The 23,322-nt window shown below is 49.7% G+C and overlaps 1 protein-coding gene across 1 annotated transcript; it reads left to right on the forward strand.

The window, feature by feature from the left end:
- Nucleotides 1-2,397: 2,397 nt before the first annotated feature.
- On the forward strand, nucleotides 2,398-20,066 carry SLC52A3 (solute carrier family 52 member 3). The gene is made up of 5 exons (XM_007193344.2): nucleotides 2,398-2,408; nucleotides 12,855-13,467; nucleotides 15,122-15,627; nucleotides 18,020-18,143; nucleotides 18,652-20,066. The coding sequence occupies exons 2-5, from the start codon at nucleotides 12,901-12,903 to the stop codon at nucleotides 18,862-18,864; spliced, it is 1,410 nt and encodes a 469-aa protein (XP_007193406.1). The 5' UTR covers nucleotides 2,398-2,408; nucleotides 12,855-12,900; the 3' UTR covers nucleotides 18,865-20,066.
- The last annotated feature ends 3,256 nt before the right edge of the window (nucleotides 20,067-23,322 follow it).

Genomic DNA, 23,322 nt, shown 5'->3' on the forward strand with positions numbered 1-23,322 from the left:
TTTGTCTATTTTGTTCAGTTTTATATCCTAAGCTTCTCTCACAGTGCCTGACATACAACTGACACTTAATAAAAGTTTGTTGAATGAATGAAGCCAATGAATGAAGGTCTCAATGCTGGGAACATAGAAAGATCTCTAAGATATTAAGCCGTAAAAGCAAGCTTCAGAATGACGTGGATGGTGTGCCCCACTGTATTGCCCCACTGTATAAAGAATGTTTTCCCATAAACCTAAAACTGCTAACAACTTTTAATTAATGTCTATTAATTAAACAACAAAGACTATAAAAATATCTGGAGATGACAAGGAAGGGGGGAACATTTTGGCTGGGGTTCATTCATTCACATATGCAACAAACATTAAATTCCCAGGGTATACTGGTTATATTAGACACAGATGTCAAGAAAGGTTTCTTTGGAGGAGGTGGTATTTGAGATTGGCTTTGAAACATATGTAGGATTGTGGCAGAAAAAGATGGGGCAGAACGGATATTCTAATAGAAGGATCAGTACGGAAATTTTGGTGGCTTAAAAGTACTGTAAACACTTAGAGAATTGTGAGCAGTTCTGGCTGTAAGTAGCAAAGGCTACATATAAGAAAGAGGAAGTGATAAAGTTGTCAGGATTTATTGGTCCCAGCTGAGAAAGGATGCAAATGCGAGGCTTGGGCATTTCTCTTCGTTTGGTGAGCAACGGGGGAGTCTTTGAAGGTTGACAATAAAGACATATAGATAGATAGATAGATAGATATAGTTTTGTTTTTTTTTTTTTTGCCGCGCCACTGGCATGCGGGATCTTAGTTCCCCAACCAGGGATCGAACACACACCCCCTGCAGTGGAAGCTCAGAGCCCTAACCACTGGACTGCCAGGGAATTCCCCAAATATATATTTTTAAGTTAAAAATAAAAATGACATAAGGAGCACCTGTGAGATGGATGTGGGTCACACCTAAGACAGAACTTCCTGAGAGTCGAGAGGGGGCATCACTGGGAAGGAGAGATTTGGGGGGGGCAGCAGCCTCACGGCTGCATCCTGGTAGAGGACAAGCAAATTCTTGTGTCCCTACGACCCAAAGTGTTGGGTTCATCACTTCCTGAGCCCCTACCACCTGAGAGAGGAGCCTGGTCTCCTCCCCTGGGGTCTGCTTACCTCTCACCCCAAGCATTTGCCAGGGGAGTGATTTCTTATCAAGTAAATGACTGTCTCAGAGAATAAGACAAAAAGCAAGCCAGAATTATCTGTAGACCTCAACACACAGTGAGCCAGGCCCTGTGAGATTCATTTCACACCGTGTGTGCACAAGTTTGAGTCTGGGTTCGAATTCTGACCCGCACTTACTGGCTATAGCACCTTGAGGGAGTCACTTAACCTCTTTGAGCCTCGGTTTCCCCATCTACAAAGTAGGGAATAAAAGTAGCACCTGCCTAGGATTATTGACAGATTTAACTGGATATGAACTATTACTATTTGGCAGAGTAGTATTTGTCAGTGGATATCAGAGACTACCTCTGCCAGACTCTTGACTTCTCTGGGCCTCCGGTTCCTCATTCGTAAAATGGGGATAGTAGCTGTATCTCCCCCAAAAGCCTGTGGTAGGGCTTCCCTGGTGGCACAGTGGTTAAGAATCCTCCTGCCAATGCAGGGGACACAGGTTCGAGCCCTGGTCTGGGAAGATCCCACATGCCGCGGAGCAACTAAGCCCACGGGCCACAACTACTGAGCCTATGCTCTAGAGCTCACGAGCCACAACTACTGAGCCCACGTGCCACTACTACTGAAGCCCGCGCGCCTAGAGCCTGTGCTGCACGACAAGAGAAGTCACCACAATGAGAAGCCCGCGCACTGCAACTATAGAAAGCCCACGTGCAGCAACGAAGACCCAACGCAGCCAAAAATAAATAAATAATAAATAATAATTTTTTTAAAAAAGCCTGTGGTAGATTAAACGTATTAATGCACGTCAAGCTCAGGGCCTGGCACGGGTCCGCTCAGCACACACTGGCTGTTTTGACTTCTGCTCTACAAGGAGGGCGTTATTATTATCCCCACTTTCCAAGTGACTTATTTAAGCACCACTATTTGAACCAAGAGTTTTTGCTCCAGGGGGCGCCATTCCTGCACGAAGGGAATTACGGTGGCCCGAAGGTGGGGCCGGAGCCAATGCCTGGACAGCCCTTTTGTCTTCTGGGGGTTAAAGCACTGGGTAATGAGCTCTTTATTGTTAAGTTGAATCATCAGGATCCTCTGGACTGGGCTGCTTGGGCTGATTCAGACACACAGTTAGGCTCTCGGTGCGCCCCGCCCACCCTGCCCCCGCCTTTGCCCCTCCTTGGGGCGGGGACAGGTTAATACTAACCGGCTGCCTCTGGCCCCTCCCATGCAGAGCCACTTGGGAACAGGACCAGCAGGTAAGCCCGCCGAGCTGGGCGGCTCAGGCCTGTAAGTGCACAGCTGCAAGTACCAGGGGCCAGTCTAGTCTGGGGACAGCAGGTGGCCCATGGCCTTTCCCCTTGCCGTGGGGAAAGGAAATTTCAGCTGCTGGGTTGGAGGCGGAGGGATAGCGGGGAAGAAGGGCCTCCTCCTCCGCTGGCCCGCAGGTCCGGCTGGAGTTGGGGCACCCTGAGCCGGCTGGGTGGACTCCAGACCCCTCCTCCCCAGGCCAAAAGACTGCACCCCCCCGACCTCTACCCGGCTGCATCTCCACGCCAATGGGACAGCTGTTCCTACCAGGTGGGGGCCGGAATCTCACCAGCCTGGCACGGAGACCGAGGGATGGGCACTGAGGGGAGAGGAAGCCAGCCAAGGTCAGCCCCTTGGGAGGCCTGAAGCCCTTCCAGGCCCTGGGAGAGGCGAGGGGGAGAAAGGGAACTCAGTCCCCACTGGCTGGCTGGGCTCCCGTTATCTCCTTGCTTCCTCCCTGGCAGCCAAGCCCTAAAAGCCTGGGCATCCTCAGACCCTTTGGAGACACAAAGACCCAGAGAAGGTGAGCATGTGGCCTGAGGATGCACAGCCAAGTGAGCACAGGCCTGGTTGACCAGGGGTTGGACAAGGTGCGGGCAAGCACTGCTTCCTCTCTGGGCCTGGTTTCCCCACATCTGTGAGATGGGAACGTTGAGATGGGATGAGGCCCAGGGTAACGCCAAGCTTATGGCGAGGAGAGGTGAAGCCCTCTTGATACACGTGGATGTGAGCCACGAGGGCGGTGGCTTACCTGGGCCGGGCCTCCAGCACACACAGACTCTCCCCTCTGCTTCTACCTCCTGTTCATCTCAGCCCGTCCTTTTGCCCTGCCTCTGTGCCTCTGTCTTCCTGCCCATTTCTAATTCTAGCTTTTGGTTCTTTGTGTCCCTCTGTGTCTCAGTCTCTGTCTATATCTCCCCATCTCTTCGTCTAGGTTTTTTGTTTTTGCCCCTCTCTGTCTCCCTGTTCTGTCCACTCAAAGCCATCTTGCTCCTGCCTGGACCACAGCCCAACCCCTCTAGTCTTAGTAGGAGTCTGGAACCTGGGACAACATTGACTCAGACCCTTGTCTGGGAGCAGTGTGTGGCCAGTGCCCATGCCGTCACCTGGCACTGCCCGGGCTGCCCTGGCCGACTTAACCCACATGGTTGAGGCAGGCTCGATCAGGTGGTCCAGCCCTTAGCAAACCAGGTGGCCATCTGGACACTGGGAGAGAGGACAGGGCTCACGTGGGAGAGAGCAGCACTCGTGGGAGAGAGCAGCACTCGACAGATAGACACATAAACTGCCGTCCCCAAGCTGATGCCCAGTGATGCTGTAAAGGGAGAAAGCAGAGAGCGGGACAGAGTGCAGGGTTGGAGGCTCGGGCTCTGATGGGCAAGGCTGGACAAGGCCCTTCCTGCCTGGTTGGGGAGGAGATGGCCCAGCCCACACACTGAGAGTGTGCTGGCCCCTCACCCCCTACTCCCTTCACTCCCTTGGGCCTGGGACTCAGCTTTCCATGCAAGAATGTGAAGGAAAGAGACACCTTTGCCTGAGGCTGTCCTTCTGGCTTCCCTGTGTGTTTGCCTATCTGTTGTGGGAGCATCTCAAGTGTCTCACTCAAAGCCTTAGGTTTCTGGTCTCCCACAGTCACTGAAGGGGCCCGGGAAACAGATATGTCTTGGAGCCTCTCCCAGGTTCTCCAGGGCCTGAACCCCATTTCTCCCTTTCCCAGCCCAAGTGCTGGGGAGGCTGGAGGTGAGTGGAGAGGGGTCCTGCTCAGCTTGGCCCCTGCAGCAGCTTCCTAACCCCCTCACCCACAGGGCCCTGCTCAGGCTGGTTGATGGGGCTGGGTCCACAGTCAGATATGCCTGGGCTCAAACCTCAGCTCCCAGATGACCAGCTGTGTGACCTCGGGCAAGTGACTTTCCCTTTCTGAGCCTCAGTTTCCTCATCTCTTAAATGGAGACAATTATAATGCTTGTCTCAGGATTGTTGAGAGGATTTGATGGATAGTGTGTGTGAAGTGCTTAGCGCCAGGCCTGCAAGACAAGCAGCAAGAAATAGCAGCCATTGTTGTAGTTGTTGTTACTGTTATTGTTTTTATCTTTTCTGCCTGGAGAACTGCACCAGCTTCCTAATGGGTTAATAGGTTTCACTCCTGCTTCTACCCTGGCCCCCCATTATTCTCCTCACAACAGCCAGTATGATTCTGTTAAAAACGAAATTAGAGCTGGTCTCACCTCTGTCCAGCAATGGAGATTTTAGCTCAGAGAAAACCCCCGGACTCTTGCCTACAGGGCCCTACATGACCTGCCCATTCCTCCCCACGGGAACTGCGGTAGCCACGCTGGCCTCCTGGCTGTTCTTCCAACACCAATACCTGTTTCTGGCTGGGACAAGACAGGTGAGGCCCTGCCCCAGGGCCTTTGCAATTGCTGCGCCCTCCCCCACCACCACTCTTTCCCCTGACATGGCTCACTCCCAGGCTTCCTTCAAGTTCCCTCTGACAACCCCATTTACGATTGCAGCCACCCTTCCCGATTGCCTGCTCCCCCGGCCAGCTTCTTCCCTCCACAGCCCTATCACCAGCTGACTTGCTCTGTGTTCCTACTTTGCTTAGTGATTGTTTCTTCCCACACTTTCCTGAGAGCAGAGATTGTGTCCAGCACACACCAAGTATCCAATAAATACTGGATAAATGAATGAACAAGAGCTGCAAGGTCACTGTAGAAAAAACAGATAACAGAGATGTGCACTTTTAAACAATATCCCCAACACACTCTGAGCCACTCCTTAGATCTCTGAAGAAAGGAGGCCTCTGCACAGGCAAGTCCCTCTGCCTAGGACATCCCCCATCCACTGCCATCGATGGCTGTGTCACCGGGGTCCAGGAGCACATGGCACTTGGTGTGGCTGGCTGGGAGTAAGCCAAGGCAGGGGAACCATAAAGGAGGTGGGTCATGCTGGACCATACACCACTGTGACTTTTTTCCAGATGAAGAAACAGAGACTTGCAGAGCCAAATCAGTTCCCTCGCAGCTGTGGTGGCACCTTCCTAAGGACCCAGAGAAAGCTCTGTGGGCCGTGGGGATTTAGGCTCTCAGTGCATGGGACCCATTGCACATAAATGAAATTCAGGTTCCTTACCTCCCCTGTCTGCCCTCTTCTCCCCATTAAGCCCACTGTTCCAGCCACACTGGCCTAGGCTCATTCCTGCCCCAGGACCTTTGCACAAGCTGTTCCCTCTGCCTATATGTTCTTTGGGGTATTTTTATGATTTTTTTTAATTTAAAAAATATTTAAACATTTGATCCAGCTAAAATTGATATTTTTTTTTGGTGGGGGTGGGGGCTGAGTAAGAGATAAGAAAGAGGTCCAGCTTTATTTATTTTTCCTAAATGACTACCCAATAGAAGTCTTATTTTCTAACTGGTTCTATTCAGGAAAACTACATATTTGTAAATGTGTAAGTGGCCACCTTGCTGACCTCATAGTTGAATAGCTGTTCAAGTGATAAAAGGTAACCATCTTCTGCAAATTCGCTTCCTCCCTTTAATTATTTACTTATTCCTTAAGAGACATAGGCATATGCCTATCATATCATTTATTGCATATCATATTTATTGGCATATCATTTATTGCCTCTTCTATATTCTTGTTTATTTTTTACCTTCTTCTGCTCTCAAGTCCTGGAACAATGAGTCAAAACCCCACCATTTACTGTGCTTCTGTCCTTTTCTCCCAGCATTTCTGAGGCTTCTGGAGAATGTTATTCAGAATATAGATATTCATTACTGTTTTGACTCGATTATGAATTTGTCTTTATCAATATGAAATGACTCTGGGTCTCAGTTCCTACTTTTGACTTTTGCCATCAAATTCCATATTGAGAGCTACCTCTCCCTCCCTCTCCCCCACCCTCTGCATTTTTCTGGAAGACCTTTGCCCCCACATTTACTCCTAACCTTTTCCTTTTGGTATCTCTTTAAGGTGTGTCTCAACAACTAATTTTGTTTGATTTTGGTTTTTGATCAGATCCTAGTTGTGGCAGGACCTGAGTTTCTGAGTCGGGGCTTTGATAGTAAATGAGATAAATGTACTCATTAGTTTTCGGCTACTATTGTAACCAGAAGTGGGGTCCAGCTGCTCGCAGCTCAAAAGCCAATAAAGAGGCAAGGTTGGTGGAAAGGAAAGTTTGCTTTATTTTGGATGCCAGCAACCGGGGTGGTGGGGGTGGTGGGGGTGGCAGGCAGATGCCTGTCCAAAGGCCGACGTCCCCCCCCTCCCCCGCCACCCCAACAATCAGGGGAAAAGCGCTTTTACAGACAGAGGGAGGGGGCTACATGCAGAAACAGCACAGTCAGCTCTGACAGTCATCTTGAAATTGATCGTCAGTGGTCTGACCAGTGTCATCCTGATTAAGTACAATTAATCTTTAGTTCCAGGGTTGGTTTGTTTCCATTTCTTGAGGCCAGTTCTCGGAATTGTGGCAGCTTATGTCAGGGCTACATCCTGATCATCGTGCAGTTAACTTCTCCACCTGGTGGGGGTTTCACTATCTATAAGACTGCTCATAGAATATGGCTCAGAATATTATCTATAGCCCTTTGAGAAGGAAATAAAGGTCCTTGACTATGCTTAATGGCTAAACTATTATTATTTAGTTTTGTTGGACTGTTTTCCTTTGTTTCTGCATTTTCTCACTTCTCTGATTAAACTTATTCTTTGGCTAAAGTTTTTCCACAGACAAAAGGTAGGCTGAGGACCTGGGGGGCAAGGACCGTAGGGTCCTGCTCCATTTCACTATCACTGGTCAATATACATCCTTGAACATATATCTCCGTACACTTAGCCAGTGCTTTGCTAGTTATAAAATAAGAGTGGCTTAAGCAAGATAGAAACTTATTTATACCTTAACAACGTTAAACAAGCAAAATGGTCCATTGGTAGACAGAACAGGGCTGGTGTGGCAGGTCTGGGCCACAAAGTTCTGAGGGGGTCTAGTCTCCATCTAGCCCCCATGTCATCTCCCATTGTGCAAAATGGCTGCTGGCGTTCTGGCTATCACATCTGAATTCTAGACAGCAGGATAAGGAAGAACAGAAGGACACACTCCCTTTAAGGAGACTTGCCAAGTCGCTTCCAACTTCATTGGCCTGGTCTTGATTGGATGGTCATGTCCAGCTACAAGGGAAGCTGGAAAATGTAGTCCTTTAACTCAGTGGCCATTTGCCCAACCAAAAATCTGGTCTCAGTAATAACTAAGGAAGAAGGAAGAGTGGCCAGTGGGAAGCAGCTAGTAGCCTCAGCCTTGGAATATCATACAATGCTCTACCTTTTCTTTCCTTCTGTATTGTTTCACCAATCCTAGGCAGAACTCTACCTTAACTGACATGGGTCAGCTTTTTTTCAGTGGGATTCTGCCTGCTTTATACCAGATCCTGGTCTCAGGTGGGAGTGGGCAGGCAGCACCTATTTCTGGGTCTACTTGGACAGCACTTTGGGCAGCCGAGAAGCTGCAATGAATTGCTGGCTTTTGAAAAAGGTCCTCTCCCTCTTCCACTCCACTGATCCTCCAGGGCGGGACAGCCCCTGTTTTGCAGCCATTGAGTTACCTGCCTTGGCCAAGGTAGGGTGGTGTATTGCCGGAAGCCTGCTTTCAGTTTCAAGGTTCGTTGGATTCGCTGGCAAAATAACCACTCGTCTCACACAACTGAACAGATTTAATTAATTTCTTTAATAGAAGATTAGTTAACATAATTTCAATATACAGTCATTAGAAGGGGATGAATAAAAGTATTAGAGAGACATAACCAAGTATACATCACCAGATTGGGCCGACACTTTCATCCAGATTCAAACAGCAGCTGAGAAGTCCCGAGTAACAGCAATCTGAAGTCCCAGTTGGGAAGGGTCCTGGGCAGTGTGTCCACCCCACGGGTGAGACTTCAAATTGTAGTTCTGGGGGCTTCCGTGTATAATTCCAGGCCGCAAACTGGTATCATCTGTTTGCGCGCAAAAATGCAGCTCTGGTTCAATTGTAACAATGCTGTTGATTTTACCATGTGAGTCACAAGATTTTCCAGACCGCAGGGGACTGACCAGGTCCCCAGGGCTCAAGAAATTCCAAGACCCACTCCCTTTCTTATGGTAAGTGCTGCTTGACTAGTTAGTAACAATTGTGAAGTGTGTAAGCAGGCACGCAGTGCAGTCCAGGCAGGGTCACAAGTCAGTCAGAGGCCTACTTCTGCCTCTGAAGCCTGAACAAGACTACTTTACCAGTTTTCCCAGCAGGTGGGAAACCCTGCCTTTCCATCCAGTCCCAGCCACTGCACCCTCCCCTCTACCTGCAACTCTGCCTGCTTTGGCCCATGATGCATCTGGGTCCTGCAGCCCACACACCTCTTCCTTACACTTTTCTCTGGGCATAGCCCCTGTGGCTTTTCTGCTTGCATTCCTCACAGCACTGGGCACAAAGTAGGTGCCTGATAATCCCTGGTTGATTGTTAAGGGGAAAGTGATGACAAAATTTTGCCATCAGGAATTATGTGTGTTGTGGTATCTAGAAGCGTGTTCAGGAAAATTGTGTGTTTTTAAATGCAACTGACATGTTTGCTGAAATCGTAATCATGATCGTTCGCGTTTATTGAGCACTTACTATGTGTCAGGCATCATGCTAGCATTTTGCAAGTTCATGGTCCTAACAATTCTGATGTTGGTACTGGGACCCTCCCATTTTGCACAAGAGGAATCAGATAGCAGAGGTTAAGTTGTTTGCGCAGGGTTGAAGCTGCAGTTTGAGCCCAGGCGTCTGCCTCCAGGTGGCTGGAGTCAGTGCCCAGAGTCCAGGACTGAGGCCCAAGGTTGGATCCCAGCCCCCACTTTGCCCCCAACTAGTTGGGGAGCCTGGGCAAGCCACATCTTGCTCTCAGAAATAAGGGCTAGTCTTGATCAGGGGTTGCAGTGTCTACCGGGCCTGGAGGGGCCCAGGCAGGTGCCCTAAGTTACAGAGGGCCAAGGGTGATTGTTGCCATGTGGGCACGTTGTCCTGGTGTGGTCTTCCAGAATATTCCCGAGAAGCCAGAAATCCTGAGTTTTGTATGCCACCTCCTTCCTGACTTGTGGATTTCAGTAACTAATTATTTACAACACGCGACACATCAAAATAATACATCTGCTGCTCGCCTGCGGCCAGTGAGTTACCAGTTTACAAATCCGGAGCTAGGTCATCTGTAAAGGCTCTTCTGCGGTCAAAATGCCAGATTCCAAAGCAGCCCCTGCCCTCCAGGGGCTTCAGTCTCCCCGGGAAATGTACCAGCATACACCCACACCAGGAAAACCCTAAATGGAGGGTCCTGGGTCCCAGGGCTGGGCAGCCAGAGGAGGTTTCCTGGGGGGTGGGGTCCTGCAGAAATCTGGGATATGGACGGGAGAGGGATGGTGCCCCAGGCAAGGAGCACTGCACAGGCAAAGGCAGAATATTGCCCTCTCTCCATGGGTCCTCTGGGCATGCCCACAACCAGGCCTGTCCTGAGCTGTTAGTGGGCCAGCTTCGCAGGTGAGGAAACGGAGCTTAGTGACTCACCTAAGGCTCCCAGACAGGAGGTGGTGAAGTGGGACTGAAAGCAGGTGGGGCTGCATTCTGCATTCTGCCCACCAGAGAGGAAGAGGTGGCAGCCTGAGGATTGGGCTCCCTCCAAGGAGGAAGGAGGAAAGGAGTCTGGAACTGGAGAGTCAGTTCTGTATGTGGGAACCTGGAGAGGAGCTTCCTGGGTGGGGCGTAGCCACAGGGCTGCCCCTGCGGGTTCTAGAAGAGAGACAAGGAGTTAAAGGCTGACCATGTGAATTGAGCAGAACCGAGATGAGCGTCTTGAGGAGAGGTAGGCGGAGCCAAGTGCTGCAGGGGACCCGCTCCAAATCCCATCACCAGCCTCTGGAGAGCCCCTACACCGCTGCAGACCCTACCCCTTTTCCCATCGGTAAAAGGAGGTAATTGGCCCAATCAACATCTCTTTCCAAAATGGTGCATGTGCCACCAGTATTTCAGGTGGTACCTCATGGGGAACTTTTTTTCCTTTATTAATTTTAATAGTCATATGTTAATTTTCATGCAAATTAGAAAAAAAAATAACTGTCACCAAACCTGGCGTTGCACCATACATAGCAATAACAGCTAACCCTTAGTGAGCGTTTTCTGTGCTGCAGGCACTGAGACAACACATGCTCATTAACACATTGCATCTCATTACAAACCATGAGGTTGATACTATCACTGCTCTCTATTTACAGAGGGGGGAATTGAGGCAGAGAAGCATGAGTTCAGTTGTCCAAAATCATCCAGTTAGTTAAGAGGCAGAGCTGTGTTCAAGTCCAGGCAGCTGGCTCCGGAGTCTCACTCAAAGCTGTAAACAAAGAATGTTGTCTGACATTCCAGCTCTACAAGGATCTAGTTGCAACCCACAGAAGTTGACCACCGACAGGGCTCCCTGGGGGGAATTCAGGATGGAAAAACAGCATGAAGCATTCTGTTTTGGATATACAGCCCCTAGACAGTTAAGATGCATATCTAAGGAAGAATTTCAATGACCCAGAAATCTTGCATCTTCCCTTACATAGAAAAACACTAAAATCATTAACTTGAGCTATCTGGGTTTGTATGTGTTTATGTGTGTGTGATTAGCAGTAATCTTTTACCAAGATGTATGCATGACTACATGTATTTCCCAGCCAAGAAATTCCTACATATCCTGGCTCCTCCCGTACCTCTCCGGAGCAGTTCCTCAGAGGCTATAGTCCTCAGTAAGACCCCTGAATAAAAACTGAAACTCACTGCCCTTATGTTGTGCGGTGCTGATTTTTTTTTTTTCACTTGACAAAGCCTCTCCAATATTTTTCCTTAGACTGAGGGTAACTGCACAGGTGGTATGACACAGGTAACTGGGAAGGTGGTAAACAGATCACAGAATGGTTCCAGGGGGGCTACAGTCAGGCGGTCTCCCAGGGCCTGTCCAGAGAGGGAGCTCTATAATTTGAGGAGAAAAACTCCAGACTGCAATTTTATACCAGATAACCTTATTTTTGTAACAGACAGTATTTTTTTTAATGTTTTTTTGACAATGATCCTGACTTTTCTTAATATTTATTTTATTTTTTTGTTTTGGCTGCATCGGGTCTTCATCGTGGGATGCGGCTTCTTTGTTGCAGCATGCGGGATCTTTTTGTTGCGGCGCACAGCCTCTTCGTTGCAGCATGTGGGCTTCTCTCTAGTTGTGGCGTGTGGGTTTTCTCTCTCTAGTTGAGTTATGTGGGCTCAGTAGTTGCAGCACGTGAGCTTAGTTGCCCCACGGCATGTGGGATCTTAGTTCCCCGACCAGGGATCGAACCCACATCCCCTGCGTTGGAAGGTGGATTCTTTACCACTGGACCACCAGGGAAGTCCCCAGATAGTATGTTTACATGGTTCACAAATCAAAGTTATATAAAAAGATCTATACTGAGGTGCTGCAAACATCCCAGCGGTTTCTGTGTGTCCTTCAAGGGCTGCTTTGTGCAAATACAAGCAAAGAGAACATATTCTTCCTCCTTTTCTCCTGTCTACCTACCTTGATGTTGTTCACTTACCAGCTCGGCCTCGAGGCCTGTCGTTATCCTATCAGCCAGTGAGCTCTCCTGCATCCCTCTCCTTGTAACAGGTGTGTGCTATTCCAAGAGGCAGCCATCCCTTCCACTAGCCCCTCTTCTGTGGGTAGCAGGGAGGTTGTCTCCCATATTTTGCCATTACCAACAAGGCCGCAAGAAATAGTAACCTCGTACATACATCATTTTGTCCAGGGCAGGTAAACATTGGCTTTGGGACAATCTCACAGTGCGAAATGGCACCTTGGGGTCACTGTTAATTGACATTTCCCATGGTGAATGAAGGTAATCTTTTCATGTCTAAGACTTATTTGTACTTTTTCCTCTGAGCTGTTCATATCCTTTGTCTACTTCTCTATTGGGTCTTTTTGTTCTTAATCTATAAAACTCTTTATACATTAGGAAGATAAATCTTCTGTCTGTGATTTACATTGCAGTATTTTCACCCAGGATGTCATCTGTCTTTTGATCTTGTTGTTGGTATTTTTTGGCATTTTTTGCAGAGGCTGTTTTGTTTGTTTGTTTGCTTGCTTTTGTGTGTTCTAATATTTATGCAGTTGAATGTATCAAATTTTTCTTTTGTAGTCTCTGGATTTACAAGTCATGATTAGGAAAGCCTTCCCCACTGGAAGCTTACTTATAAGGGAATTTGTCCATGTGTTCTGCTAATAAAAAGCCACCTTGTTCATGGGGAGGGCCCAGAAGCACAGTCTTTCGCTAGATGGTGAACCTGACATTGCTCACCTAGTATTTTTCTCCATCAAACACTGCAGGCTGATCTGTGGAGGCAGCAGCCTCCGGCCCAGGGCAGACGTCACCATGGCCTTCCTGATACACCTGCTGGTCTGCACCTTCGGGATGGGCTCCTGGGTGGCCATCAACGGGCTCTGGGTAGAGCTGCCCCTGCTGGTAACGGAGCTGCCCGAGGGCTGGTACCTGCCCTCCTACCTCACAGTAATCATCCAGCTGGCCAACATCGGCCCCCTGCTGGTCACCCTACTCCATCACTTCCAACCCGGCTGCCTTTCTGAGGTGCCTATCATCTTCACTGTGCTGGGGGTGGGCACCATCGCCTGCACCCTCTTCGCCTTCCTCTGGAACGTCACCTCCTGGGTGCTGGGCAGCCACCACAGCATCGCCTTCCTGGTCCTCACCTTCTTCCTGGCCCTGGTGGACTGCACCTCCTCCGTCACCTTCCTGCCCTTCATGAGCAGGCTGCCCACCCACTACCTCACCACCTTCTTTGTGGGTGAAGGACTCAGCGGCCTCCTGCCTGCCCTGGTGGCTCTTGCCCAGGGCTCGGGTCTCACCACCTGTGTCAACATCACTGAGACATCAGACACCACCCCGATCCCTGAGACCACCAGGAACATGGACAGCCCACAGGTACCTGGCATTACCCAGAGCTGTTGCAGCTCTGTTCTTGGTCATAAGCAAGATCATACGGAGGGCTGGTGTCTCCCAGATGTTGAGTAGACCAGTGTTCTTGACCTGGCCGCACTTTAGATCACCTGGGGGAGCTGCTGAGACATACCAGCGGGCACCCCCCTCACCCCCATCTCTGAAATCCTTGGGGTCAGATGTGTTTTGGAATCTGGAGTTTCAGATTTTGGAACACACTTACCCCAAGTCTGGGACAGGGCCTGTGACTCAGCAGTTCAGCACAGTGACCCCCGCTGCCCACAGCCCGGGGCATGATTCATGCCTATTAGGCAGATGAAGGCTGTAAAGAGACTCATATCCAGCTCAAGTGTTGCTGTCAACTGAGTCACAGAAAAATTCTGGCTTTTAGAGCTTTTTGGATTTCAGAATTGTAGATAAGGGATTGTAAACTTGTATGTATTCAAAATTCCCCAGGTGTCGCTAATGTACAGCCAGGGCTGAGAACCATAGACTTTAGACATTGCTTCAATACCTCGTGTTGTTACAACATCAAACTTCCTCACTGGGTATTGGACAATATATATATCTAACACTATCCAAACCACCGCAGTACAGCCATGGTTGCAAACCAGTGGCCTGGGCCACCACAGCCTGAAAGCATTTTTCTTTTTCAAGAGTTTGAATTAGTTGATAACATTTAAATTTTTTGATTTCACACACATAAATCTAGATGCATGACATCTCTTGGAAAAAAGTAGCCACAGGGCGCCTTTGGGTGGGGCTGCTTTCCCGTCTCCAGCCAGCCCCTCCTCTGAACATGTATGTTGTGGTTACCAGCCCTGGAGGGCAGTAAGGGGGGGAAGCTGTAGCTTCCGGGTCAGAAAGAACCAAGTGCACTGGCTTCGCCACATACTCCCTGGGACCCTCAGGTAAGACAAACCGTCCTGACACCTCTGTGCCTTCTAAAACCAGGGGTAATGGACCCCACTGCACGGGGCCGTCAGAAGGCGCACACGAGCTGCTACATGCACACTACTGCTGCCCAGTGAGCAATCAGTCAGTGTGAGCATTTATTATCCATCACTTACTTATTAATAATAATGCCTAATACTATTGTATACAGGCAGACCTTGGAGATAATTGAGGGTTTGGTTCCAGATCACTGCAATAAAGCAATATTGCAATAAAGAGAGTCACACAAATTTTTTTTGGTTTCCCAGTGCATATAAACGTTATGTTTACACTATATGTAGTCTATTAAGTGTACAATAGCATTATGTCTAAAACAACAATGTACATACCTTAATTTAAAAATACTTTATTGCTAAAAAATGCTAACCATCATCTGAGCCTTCAGCAGGTCGTAAGCTTTTTGTTAGTGGAGGGTTTGAAATATTTCGAGAATTACCAAAATGTGACCCAGAGATACAAAGTGAACAAATGCTGTTGGGAAAATGGCACCAGTAGACTTGCTCGATGTAGGGTTGCCACAAACCTTCAGTTTGTCTACACGCACAAAAAATGCAATCGCTGCGAAGTGTAACAAAGTGAAGCACAATAAAGCAAGGTGTGCCTGTACTGTCATCATTAATTGTGTTGTTACCTGTACCCTGACATCACCCAGGGATCCGACTGACCCTTGTTTTGTCTTTCCCAGGGAGCTAGCAGCACTTTGGTGTCTGAGCTCGCTAGGACGGCACCCTCCGTGGTCCATCTGGAAAGCCACTACCTCCCCGCCAACTTCTCGCCCTTGGTCTTCTTCCTCCTGCTCTCCTTCATGATGGCCTGCTGCCTCATTGCTTTCTTTTTCCTCCAGCGTCAACCCAGGCGCTGGGAAGCTTCCATAGAAGACCTCCTCACCTCTCAGGTCACCCTCCACTCCATCCGGCCGCAGGAAGGGAAGGACCTGGGCCCCCCAGGCCCAGAGGACAGCGGCAAGGGCCAGGAGCCTCTGGAGGAGAAGACAGCACCCCGGCACCTGGCCCACCTGACCTTCATCTACATCCTGGTGGCCTTTGTGAACGCGCTCACCAACGGCGTGCTACCCTCCGTGCAGACCTACTCCTGCCTGTCCTACGGGCCTGTGGCCTACCACCTGTCCGCCACCCTCAGCTCCATGGCCAACCCTCTCGCCTGCTTCCTCTCCATGTTTCTGCCTAACAGGTCTACCCCCACCTGGCCCTGGAGAACTCTGGTTGGGGGCACACTTCATGTCAGAACCCAGAATCCCACACCCACCTATCAGGCTGGATGTGTAGTGGTTAAGAATATGGTTTCTGGGGCTCAACTGCCTGGGTTCAAATCCCGGCTCTGCCACTTACTAGCTTTGTGATACTGGACAAGTCACTCCACCTCTCTGTGCCTCAGGAATCTAAAAAATGGCGATAATAATAGATCTTCTTCCTAGGTTGCTGGGAGCATAAGACGAGCTAATTTTTTTTTTAAAGACATTATTTATTCATTTACTTTTTTTTTTTTTAATTAATTTGTTTATTTTTTTTGGCTGTGTTGGGTCTTCGTTTCTGTGCGAGGGCCTTCTCTAGTTGTGGCGAGCGGGGGCCACTCTTCATTGCGGTGCGCGGGCCTCTCACTATCGCGGCCTCTCTTGTTGCGGAGCACAGGCTCCAGACGCGCAGGCTCAGTAGTTGTGGCTCACGGGCCTAGTTGCTCCGTGGCATGTGGGATATTCCCAGACCAGGGTTCGAACCCGTGTCCCCTGCATTGGCAGGCAGATTCTCAACCACTGCGCCACCAGGGAAGCCCCAAGACGAGCTAATTTCGTAAAGCTTTTAGAGCAGTGGCTCATGTCAGGTCCACTGTCACCGCCATTGGCCCATGTGGAGGAGCAAGCAGGAATTGAGTTTCCCATTTACAAATGGAAACCCTGAGGCTTGGAGAAAGGGTCTGCCGTGGTCTAATTCCCAGGATTTCAGCCCTGCCCTCCTGCCTCCGGCCCATGTCAGCTCCCTTACAGCTGCAGTTCTAGAAGAATGGCTGGGCAAATTGATAAAATGCAGATTGAGCCAGGCTAGATTTCAATTTTTTTTTAATATAAATATTTATTTATTTATGGCTGTGTTGGGTCTTCGCTGCTGTGCGCGGGCTTTCTCTAGTTGCGGCGAAGCGGGGGCTGCTCTTCATTGCGGTGCGCGGGCTTATTGCAGTGGTTTCTCTTGTTGCGGAACACGGGCTCTAGGCACGCGGGCTTCAGTAGTTGCTGCACACGGGCTCAGCAGTTGTGGCTCATGGGCTCTAGAGCGCAGGCTCAGTAGTTGTGGCGCACGTGCTTAGTTGCTCCGTGGCATGTGGGATCTTCCCGGACCAGGGCTCGAACCCGTGTCCCCTGCATTGGCAGGCAGATTCTTAACCACTGTGCCATCAGGGAAGTCCCAATTTCAAATTTTAATAAGCAACCTAAGTAGTTCTGATGCAGGGACTTTGGATCTGCACAGGAGAAACATCCACCTTGGGGTCATGAAACTTTAGGTCTCCCTGCCTCCCACGTGCTCCTCTGCCCTGCCTGGGCTCACAGCCTCTCAGCCCTGCCCACCCCTCACACCCCCAGCCCGGGAAGGAGGAGTAATGAAGACAGGAGAGCTGGACAGAAGATGTCACTTTGCCAGAAAGCTGATTTTTCTCCCTTGAGGTTTAAAAACTGTGGAGGGAAGCTGGAGATTTCTGAGGGAGCAGGACCAGAGGCCACAGACCTGTGGACACTGAGACGCCCAGAATGTTAGAAATACAGAGTCTGAGAGTCCCAGAATTCAAGAATCTTGGAGCAGAATGAGTCCTTAGAGGCAGGGCAGCCCCTCCACTCTCACCTAGGGGTGCACACCTGTCAGTGTTCTGAAGAATGTGGCCAGGGAGACCCCAGGGAAAAGGCCTCAAGTGAAGGATGGTGTCCTCAGTGGTCAGACCGAGGGCCTACGTGGAAGGCCACCAGTGTAGTGCATCTAAGCCAGCCACCAGGACCCCCAGATCATGCAAACCTCACGTTGTAGACAAGGTAGCTGAGGCTGGAGGGAGAAGGGTCACCCGAGGTCGCACAGCACACCCTGCAGTGCCAGTGCCATGATCCAAGCCTCCCGCTCATCAGCACGGCTTCCTGGCTGGGCTGGGGAGTATCGCAGGAGGAAATGGCAGCAGATGGTACCAGGTGGGCCCACAGCCAGGGCCAGGCCCTGCACACTCTGCTCCCCAGCCCCACAAGACTCATTACGCAGGTGAGGAAACTGAGGCTTAAGGACCAGTCCTGCAGGTGGAACTGGGATTTGAACCAGGCTCATGTAGCACTAGAGTCTGTTCTGTTTTTCCTGCTGGGATGCTAGGCCCTGCCGTTAACACTCAGGATGACTTAGGCCAGCCTTGACCCCAGGAACGTCGCTGACCCACTTGAACTGGGTAGCCTGGAAGTTTCCACGTGGGTCTAACCTCTAAGCCTGGAGACGCTGACCACTCCGTGTGGCCCCCTGGGGCTGGGGCAGGGTGGGGGAGTAGGGGCAGAGGTCAGGCTACTCACCTCCTCCATTCACCCCCCTCCCCCGCTCTGTCCTAGGTCTCTGCCATTCCTGGGGGTCCTTACAGCGCTCGGGACCGGCTTTGGCGCCTACAACATGGCCATGGCCGTGATGAGCCCCTGCCCCCTCATGCAGGGCCACTGGGGTGGAGAAGTCCTCATCGTAAGTATCTGGCCTGTGGAGCTGTCCGCCTCCCACCCCCCAGCTAGCCAAGGCCTGGGAGGTCGAGAGTTATAGCCCCTTCTATTGACCAAAGTCTTTGTGGTTACTCACTCAGGAAGCCCAAGGTTGGGGGGAGGGGGAGGGATGCTTCTCATTTGGGAATAGAGGCTTAAGAAGGTGAGCTGGCTGGTCCAAGGTGACAGTCCAGCTTCTCCCCTGAATGCCACACTCTTTCCACTATGTGTATGTCAGCGTGGCCTTCTCTTAGTTGCCCTTGACTTGATCATGAGACAGAAAAGCTATTGGGCTCTCCTTTGTCCTTGGGGAGGTCAACTCAGGGGGCCCCATTAGTCCAGCAGAGTCACCCCCAAAAGGCTCTCCTTGAACTTAGAGGTTATTCCATGGGGTCCCCTTAGCCCTGTTAGGTCACCCTAGAAGCGCCCTTCGCCCCTGGGGCTCGCCCCAAAGTTACCTTCACTGCTGAGTCTCTCCCAACCAACCCCCGCAGGTGGCTTCGTGGGTGCTGTTCATTGGCTGTCTGAGCTATGTCAAGGTGATGCTGGGCATGATCCTGCGTGACCGTAGCCGCAGCGCCCTCTTGTGGTGCGGGGCGGCGGTGCAGCTGGGCTCACTCCTCGGAGCGCTTATCATGTTCCCACTGGTCAACGTGTTGAGGCTCTTCTCATCCGCTGACTTCTGCAGCCTGCAGTGCTCCACCTAGGCCAACAGAAGTGGCGTGGTCCATCATAAGGCCCCGCCCCCATTACTAACACTCGGAAACTGGGACCCCTCGAGGCAAGGCGTGTGCCCAAGGTCACAGAGCCAGTGGTAGGGAGCTGGGAGGCAGAGCTTTTAACTGATCTGCAGCACCCAGCTGGAGGATGTTAGAAGCGGAACAGCTGGGAGGTTGAGCTGCCCTTTATAAGCTATGTGACCTTGGGGAAGTCACTTGATTGCTCTATCCCTCTGTTTCTTCATCCATAAAATGGGGATTATAATAAATAGCACCTACTTCATAGGTGTGGCACAGGGATAAAATGCAGAAGCACGCAGCACATCCTGATCTGACGCCCAACAGTAATAACAGGAGTGACAATCTACAAAGCCTAGAAGTGGCCAGAGGCGTTGAGAGATGACCCCTTCCCCATATCCTTTTTCCCCCTATCGTTTCAGAGAAGCTTCTAGAAGACAGATGGCTAACAGTAGAATCTCAGGCACCTTGGCTTCCCAATTCCCAGTATGGAGGGACATTGCACCCCATGCACCCCTTCCTGTCACCCCCTGCTGACCCAGTAAGGCCCACTCCTTGGAGATTAAGTGACCTCCTAAGAGGCAGAGAGAGGATTGGGGCGGAGGGGTCACAGCAGGACTCTGAACGTGAGTCCCCCCACCCCATTCACCGGCCGACACTGAACTGGGAGGCAGTCCTCTGAACTGGGGGGAGGAGGAGAGTGGGGAAGAGTATGTTAGCTACCTGATAGTTTTTTGGTTTTACTTTTTGTTTTTCTTTTTTTAAATAAAGACATTCCCTGCTTTTACACTAAGGTCAGCCTTCCAAGAAAAAGTCCAGCATGAACATTAAAAAAAAAGTTTCAATATAATCAGCTTTCAGTTGGTTCTAAGGTCAAGGCCGAGCTCAGAAATAAACAGAATCAAGGGCTTAGAGAATGTCTGGTCCTGGGACTTCTTTTCTTTAGAGGTTTGTTTTGTTTGCTTGCCACCACCCTTCCTTTTTAATTTTGAATAGATAATACGGTCACATGTTTCAAAAATCAGAAAATATAAAATGATGTTCAGCAAAAAAATTCCATCCCTGTCCACTCCCCCGTCTGCCCAGTTCCCCTTAACACATACATGAGCACTTTTATTTGTTCCCTGTTTACTCTTCCAGAAATTATGCAAATGTAAGCAAATTCAAATATAGAGCCTTTTTACATAAAAAGTAGTAAACTGCTGTGTACTTTGCACTTTCAAGCAACAGTGAAAATGCGGAGAGCCGTCTTCTTCTTTGTCGTGACTGCATAGTATTCCACTGTGTGGAGGTGCCAGATTTGTTCAACCAGCCCTCTGTAGAAAGACATTTGAAGGTGTTGGAGACAAAATTAAACACTAAATCTCCCACCAACCCCAAAAACCTCTCCACAAAAGTAGAAAAGAAAGAAAATAGTTTTACTATTGAATATATGTTCAACCTGATTGTGGTGCACATCACAGACAGTCTGCTAAAGAGATTGCACAGGCGGAAAGAAACTCTACCCTTCTGTATAATCCAGCAGACACAACCTATTACATCAGGTTCTCAAATGATAACCTCAAGAGAAGTAGATAACACCGTTTGTCATCCTGAACTCAGCTAGTGATTGGGGTGGCTCTCTGTGTTAGCTAATTGTCCTTAACCACAGGAAAGAAGAACTCATATCTTTATGAAAGGAGGTGGCTTGGCAACTTGGAGCCAAACCCTGAGTTAAGCTCCTACACTCCAGAGACTGGGTGATAGGGGTGTGGCTTCCTGATATTTACATTGCAGAGGGTTCCCTTGAGAAAAACATTCCTGGGTGGTAAAACTGTCAAGAGGTTCATTCAGCTTTTTTAAAAGCCTCGCATATATGCAAAAAGGAGCAGAGAAAGAATTTATGTTTTCTAAGGTAAATGCTCTTAAGAAAAGGGAGTGGGGATGTCTCTTTCCCTTTTTGGCACCAGAAAGAAATGTTTTTATTTGTATTTGCCCTTACAAGGGTATTTGGGTTGTTTTCAGTCGTTCTCTCCCAGAAAAGATATTGGAGTAGGTAATGAGCAAGAAGACCATCTCTCTGTACTGACGTAGGAAGATGCTCCAAGATTAATTACACACACGGGAAGCAGATGCAGAAGAACGTGTAGAGTGCAGTGCTAGCCATGCTAATACACTCTGTCAAGCACTAGGTGGGAGGGCGGGTGACTTGCTGTTTGGAAAAGCACCTCCCTCTGACAGCCCTCTCTATGGTTTTGCTTTCGCCCTCCTCCTTGGAAGTCTTTGTGACCTTGACAACCTTTTAGTTACCATGCACAAGTCAGCTGTCCTCCATCTCCTCCTCTGTACAATGGAGACAATAAAAGCCCCTCCCTCTCAGGGTTGTTGTGAGGGTTAATTAGCCCCACACCTGCAAACAGTGAGTGTTCAATAACTGTCATTAAAAAGCTTCCACTTTGAGAGAATATCTGCTATGGACCCTGGATGCCCCTTCCACCCCACCCCCACCCACCCCCTCCCTGAACTTAAGTCCAGTTGACCCACGTCACGTGATGTCTCTACAGTCCAACCAAGGAAGTTTCCCTGAAGAATGAGAGCGGGACTCTGGACTCTGCCTAGAGTTGGCAGCGGGTGGGCATCCCTGAGGACAACCCCGCTTCCCAAGCTGGTATCTCAAGGTGGTTGGAGGGAAGGAGGTAAAGCAAGAAGGAAGGGGCCTTCCGGGCAGCAGAAACTGCACTTGCAAAAGAGGTGGGGCAGGAGGCAGCAGGCCACATTCAAGCACCTAAAAGGAGGCCAGGTTAGGGAGGCCAGGGGCAGGCACAGAGGCAAGGGCCTGAGAGGCCAAGGTTGTGTAGGGGTGGAGGGTTGTGTTGGCCTCTGTGGGTTTTGGCGGGGAGGTGGTGATATTGCAGGGAACCACAGCAGATACAAACAGACTTGGAAACTACTGCAGCCATCTGGGCAGAAAGGGCCCTGCACTGGGTGAGCCATGCAAAGGCCGGCTTATCACACAGACTGAAATATACGATTTGTCCTTTTTGGTCTCCTAAGAAATTTTCCTGGAAGTCAATGACTGATTGAGCAAAGGGACTCTAAATAAAAAGGACAGAACGACCCTCCTTCCACCCCAGGCCATGGATGGGGGCTAAAGGGATCTGAGTACGGAGAGCATGTAGGGTCCCAGCCTCTGCCCCAAGAAACCAGAGCAAGAGGGGCTGCTCTGCTTTGAAGCTGGCCACCCAAACTCCCGAGTGGGGGTCCCCAGGAGACATTCCCTCCCACCATTTTGCTGGTAGTATACTCTGAGAAATGTTTAGAACTGTCTGGAAAACAGAGCCTGAAAAGTGGCACCTGGGGCAGGAGTCTCACAGGCCCCGGTGCTCTGGGGAGATTGACCTGGTCAGAGCTGCCCTAGGTTTGGGCAAGTCCAGCCAGCCTCTGTCCAAGAGCGCTGAACCCGAACCCAGCTTCCGCCCCGCCCTGTCATTTTCTGCAGTGGAGACACCCTGCAAACCACCTTCCAGAGAAACTGCAGAGAGCAGGGGGCATGGCGTTATGGTTTGATTCATACCTTCTAATGCTTTAGACAGATGGCACATGGGCCTCTGAGTGGGTCCCAGGCCCTGCAAATGGGGTCATGTGCGAGCAGTTGTCCTTGCTCTTCAGGGCTCCGAGCTCCATGAGGGAAGGCTTGCATCTGGACTGTTTATCCTGGACCCGCAGGCCTCAGCACCATGCCTTGCCCTGAGAAGGGCTCAGCAAATATTACTTAGTGGTGGGAAGAATGGCCTCTCCAAAGCTGTGCATGCCCTAATTCCTGAAACCTGTAAATATGTTACATTACACGGCAAAAGGGAGTTTACTGTTGGAATTAAGGTTACAGACCTAAAAATAGCGAGGTTATTTTGGATTTCTTGAGTGGGCCCAATCTAATCACATGAATCTTTAAAAAACAGAGAATCAGAAGAGATTCAGTTGAAGAAATGAGAAGAAAGATGCAGCACCATACACTACAACAGCAAAAAACCCAAACAATCCTATTAAAAATGGACAAAGGACCTGAATATATGTTTTTCCGAAAAAGACACACACATGACCAACAGGTACATGAAGAGGTGTTCAACATCACTAATCATCAGGGAAATGCAAATTAAAACCACAATGAGGTATCTACCACATGACTGTTATCAAAAAGACAAGAGTTAAGTGTGGGTGGGGATGTGGAGAAAGGGCAACCCTTGTGCACTGTTGGCAGGAGTGTAAATTCACGCAACCACTATGGAGAACAGTATGGAGGTTCCTCAAAAAAATAAAGATAGAACTACCAGATGATCCAGCAATCGCACTTCTAGGTACATAACTGAAGGAAATAAAATAACTATCTCAAAGAGATATCTGCACCTTCATGTTTGTTGCAGCATTGTTTACAATAGCCAAGACATGGAA

This window comes from Balaenoptera acutorostrata, chromosome 15 (genome assembly GCF_949987535.1).
Source record: "Balaenoptera acutorostrata chromosome 15, mBalAcu1.1, whole genome shotgun sequence".
In the NCBI taxonomy this organism is placed as follows: domain Eukaryota; kingdom Metazoa; phylum Chordata; class Mammalia; order Artiodactyla; family Balaenopteridae; genus Balaenoptera; species Balaenoptera acutorostrata.

Excerpts from the sequence above, each read along its gene's own strand:
- SLC52A3 (XM_007193344.2), top strand. The coding sequence starts at position 12,901 with ATGGCCTTCCTGATACACCTGCTGGTCTGCACCTTCGGGATGGGCTCC. Across the intron at positions 13,468-15,121 it reads GGAACATGGACAGCCCACAG|GGAGCTAGCAGCACTTTGGT; the intron begins GTACCTGGCATT and ends TGTCTTTCCCAG. Across the intron at positions 18,144-18,651 it reads GGGGTGGAGAAGTCCTCATC|GTGGCTTCGTGGGTGCTGTT; the intron begins GTAAGTATCTGG and ends CAACCCCCGCAG.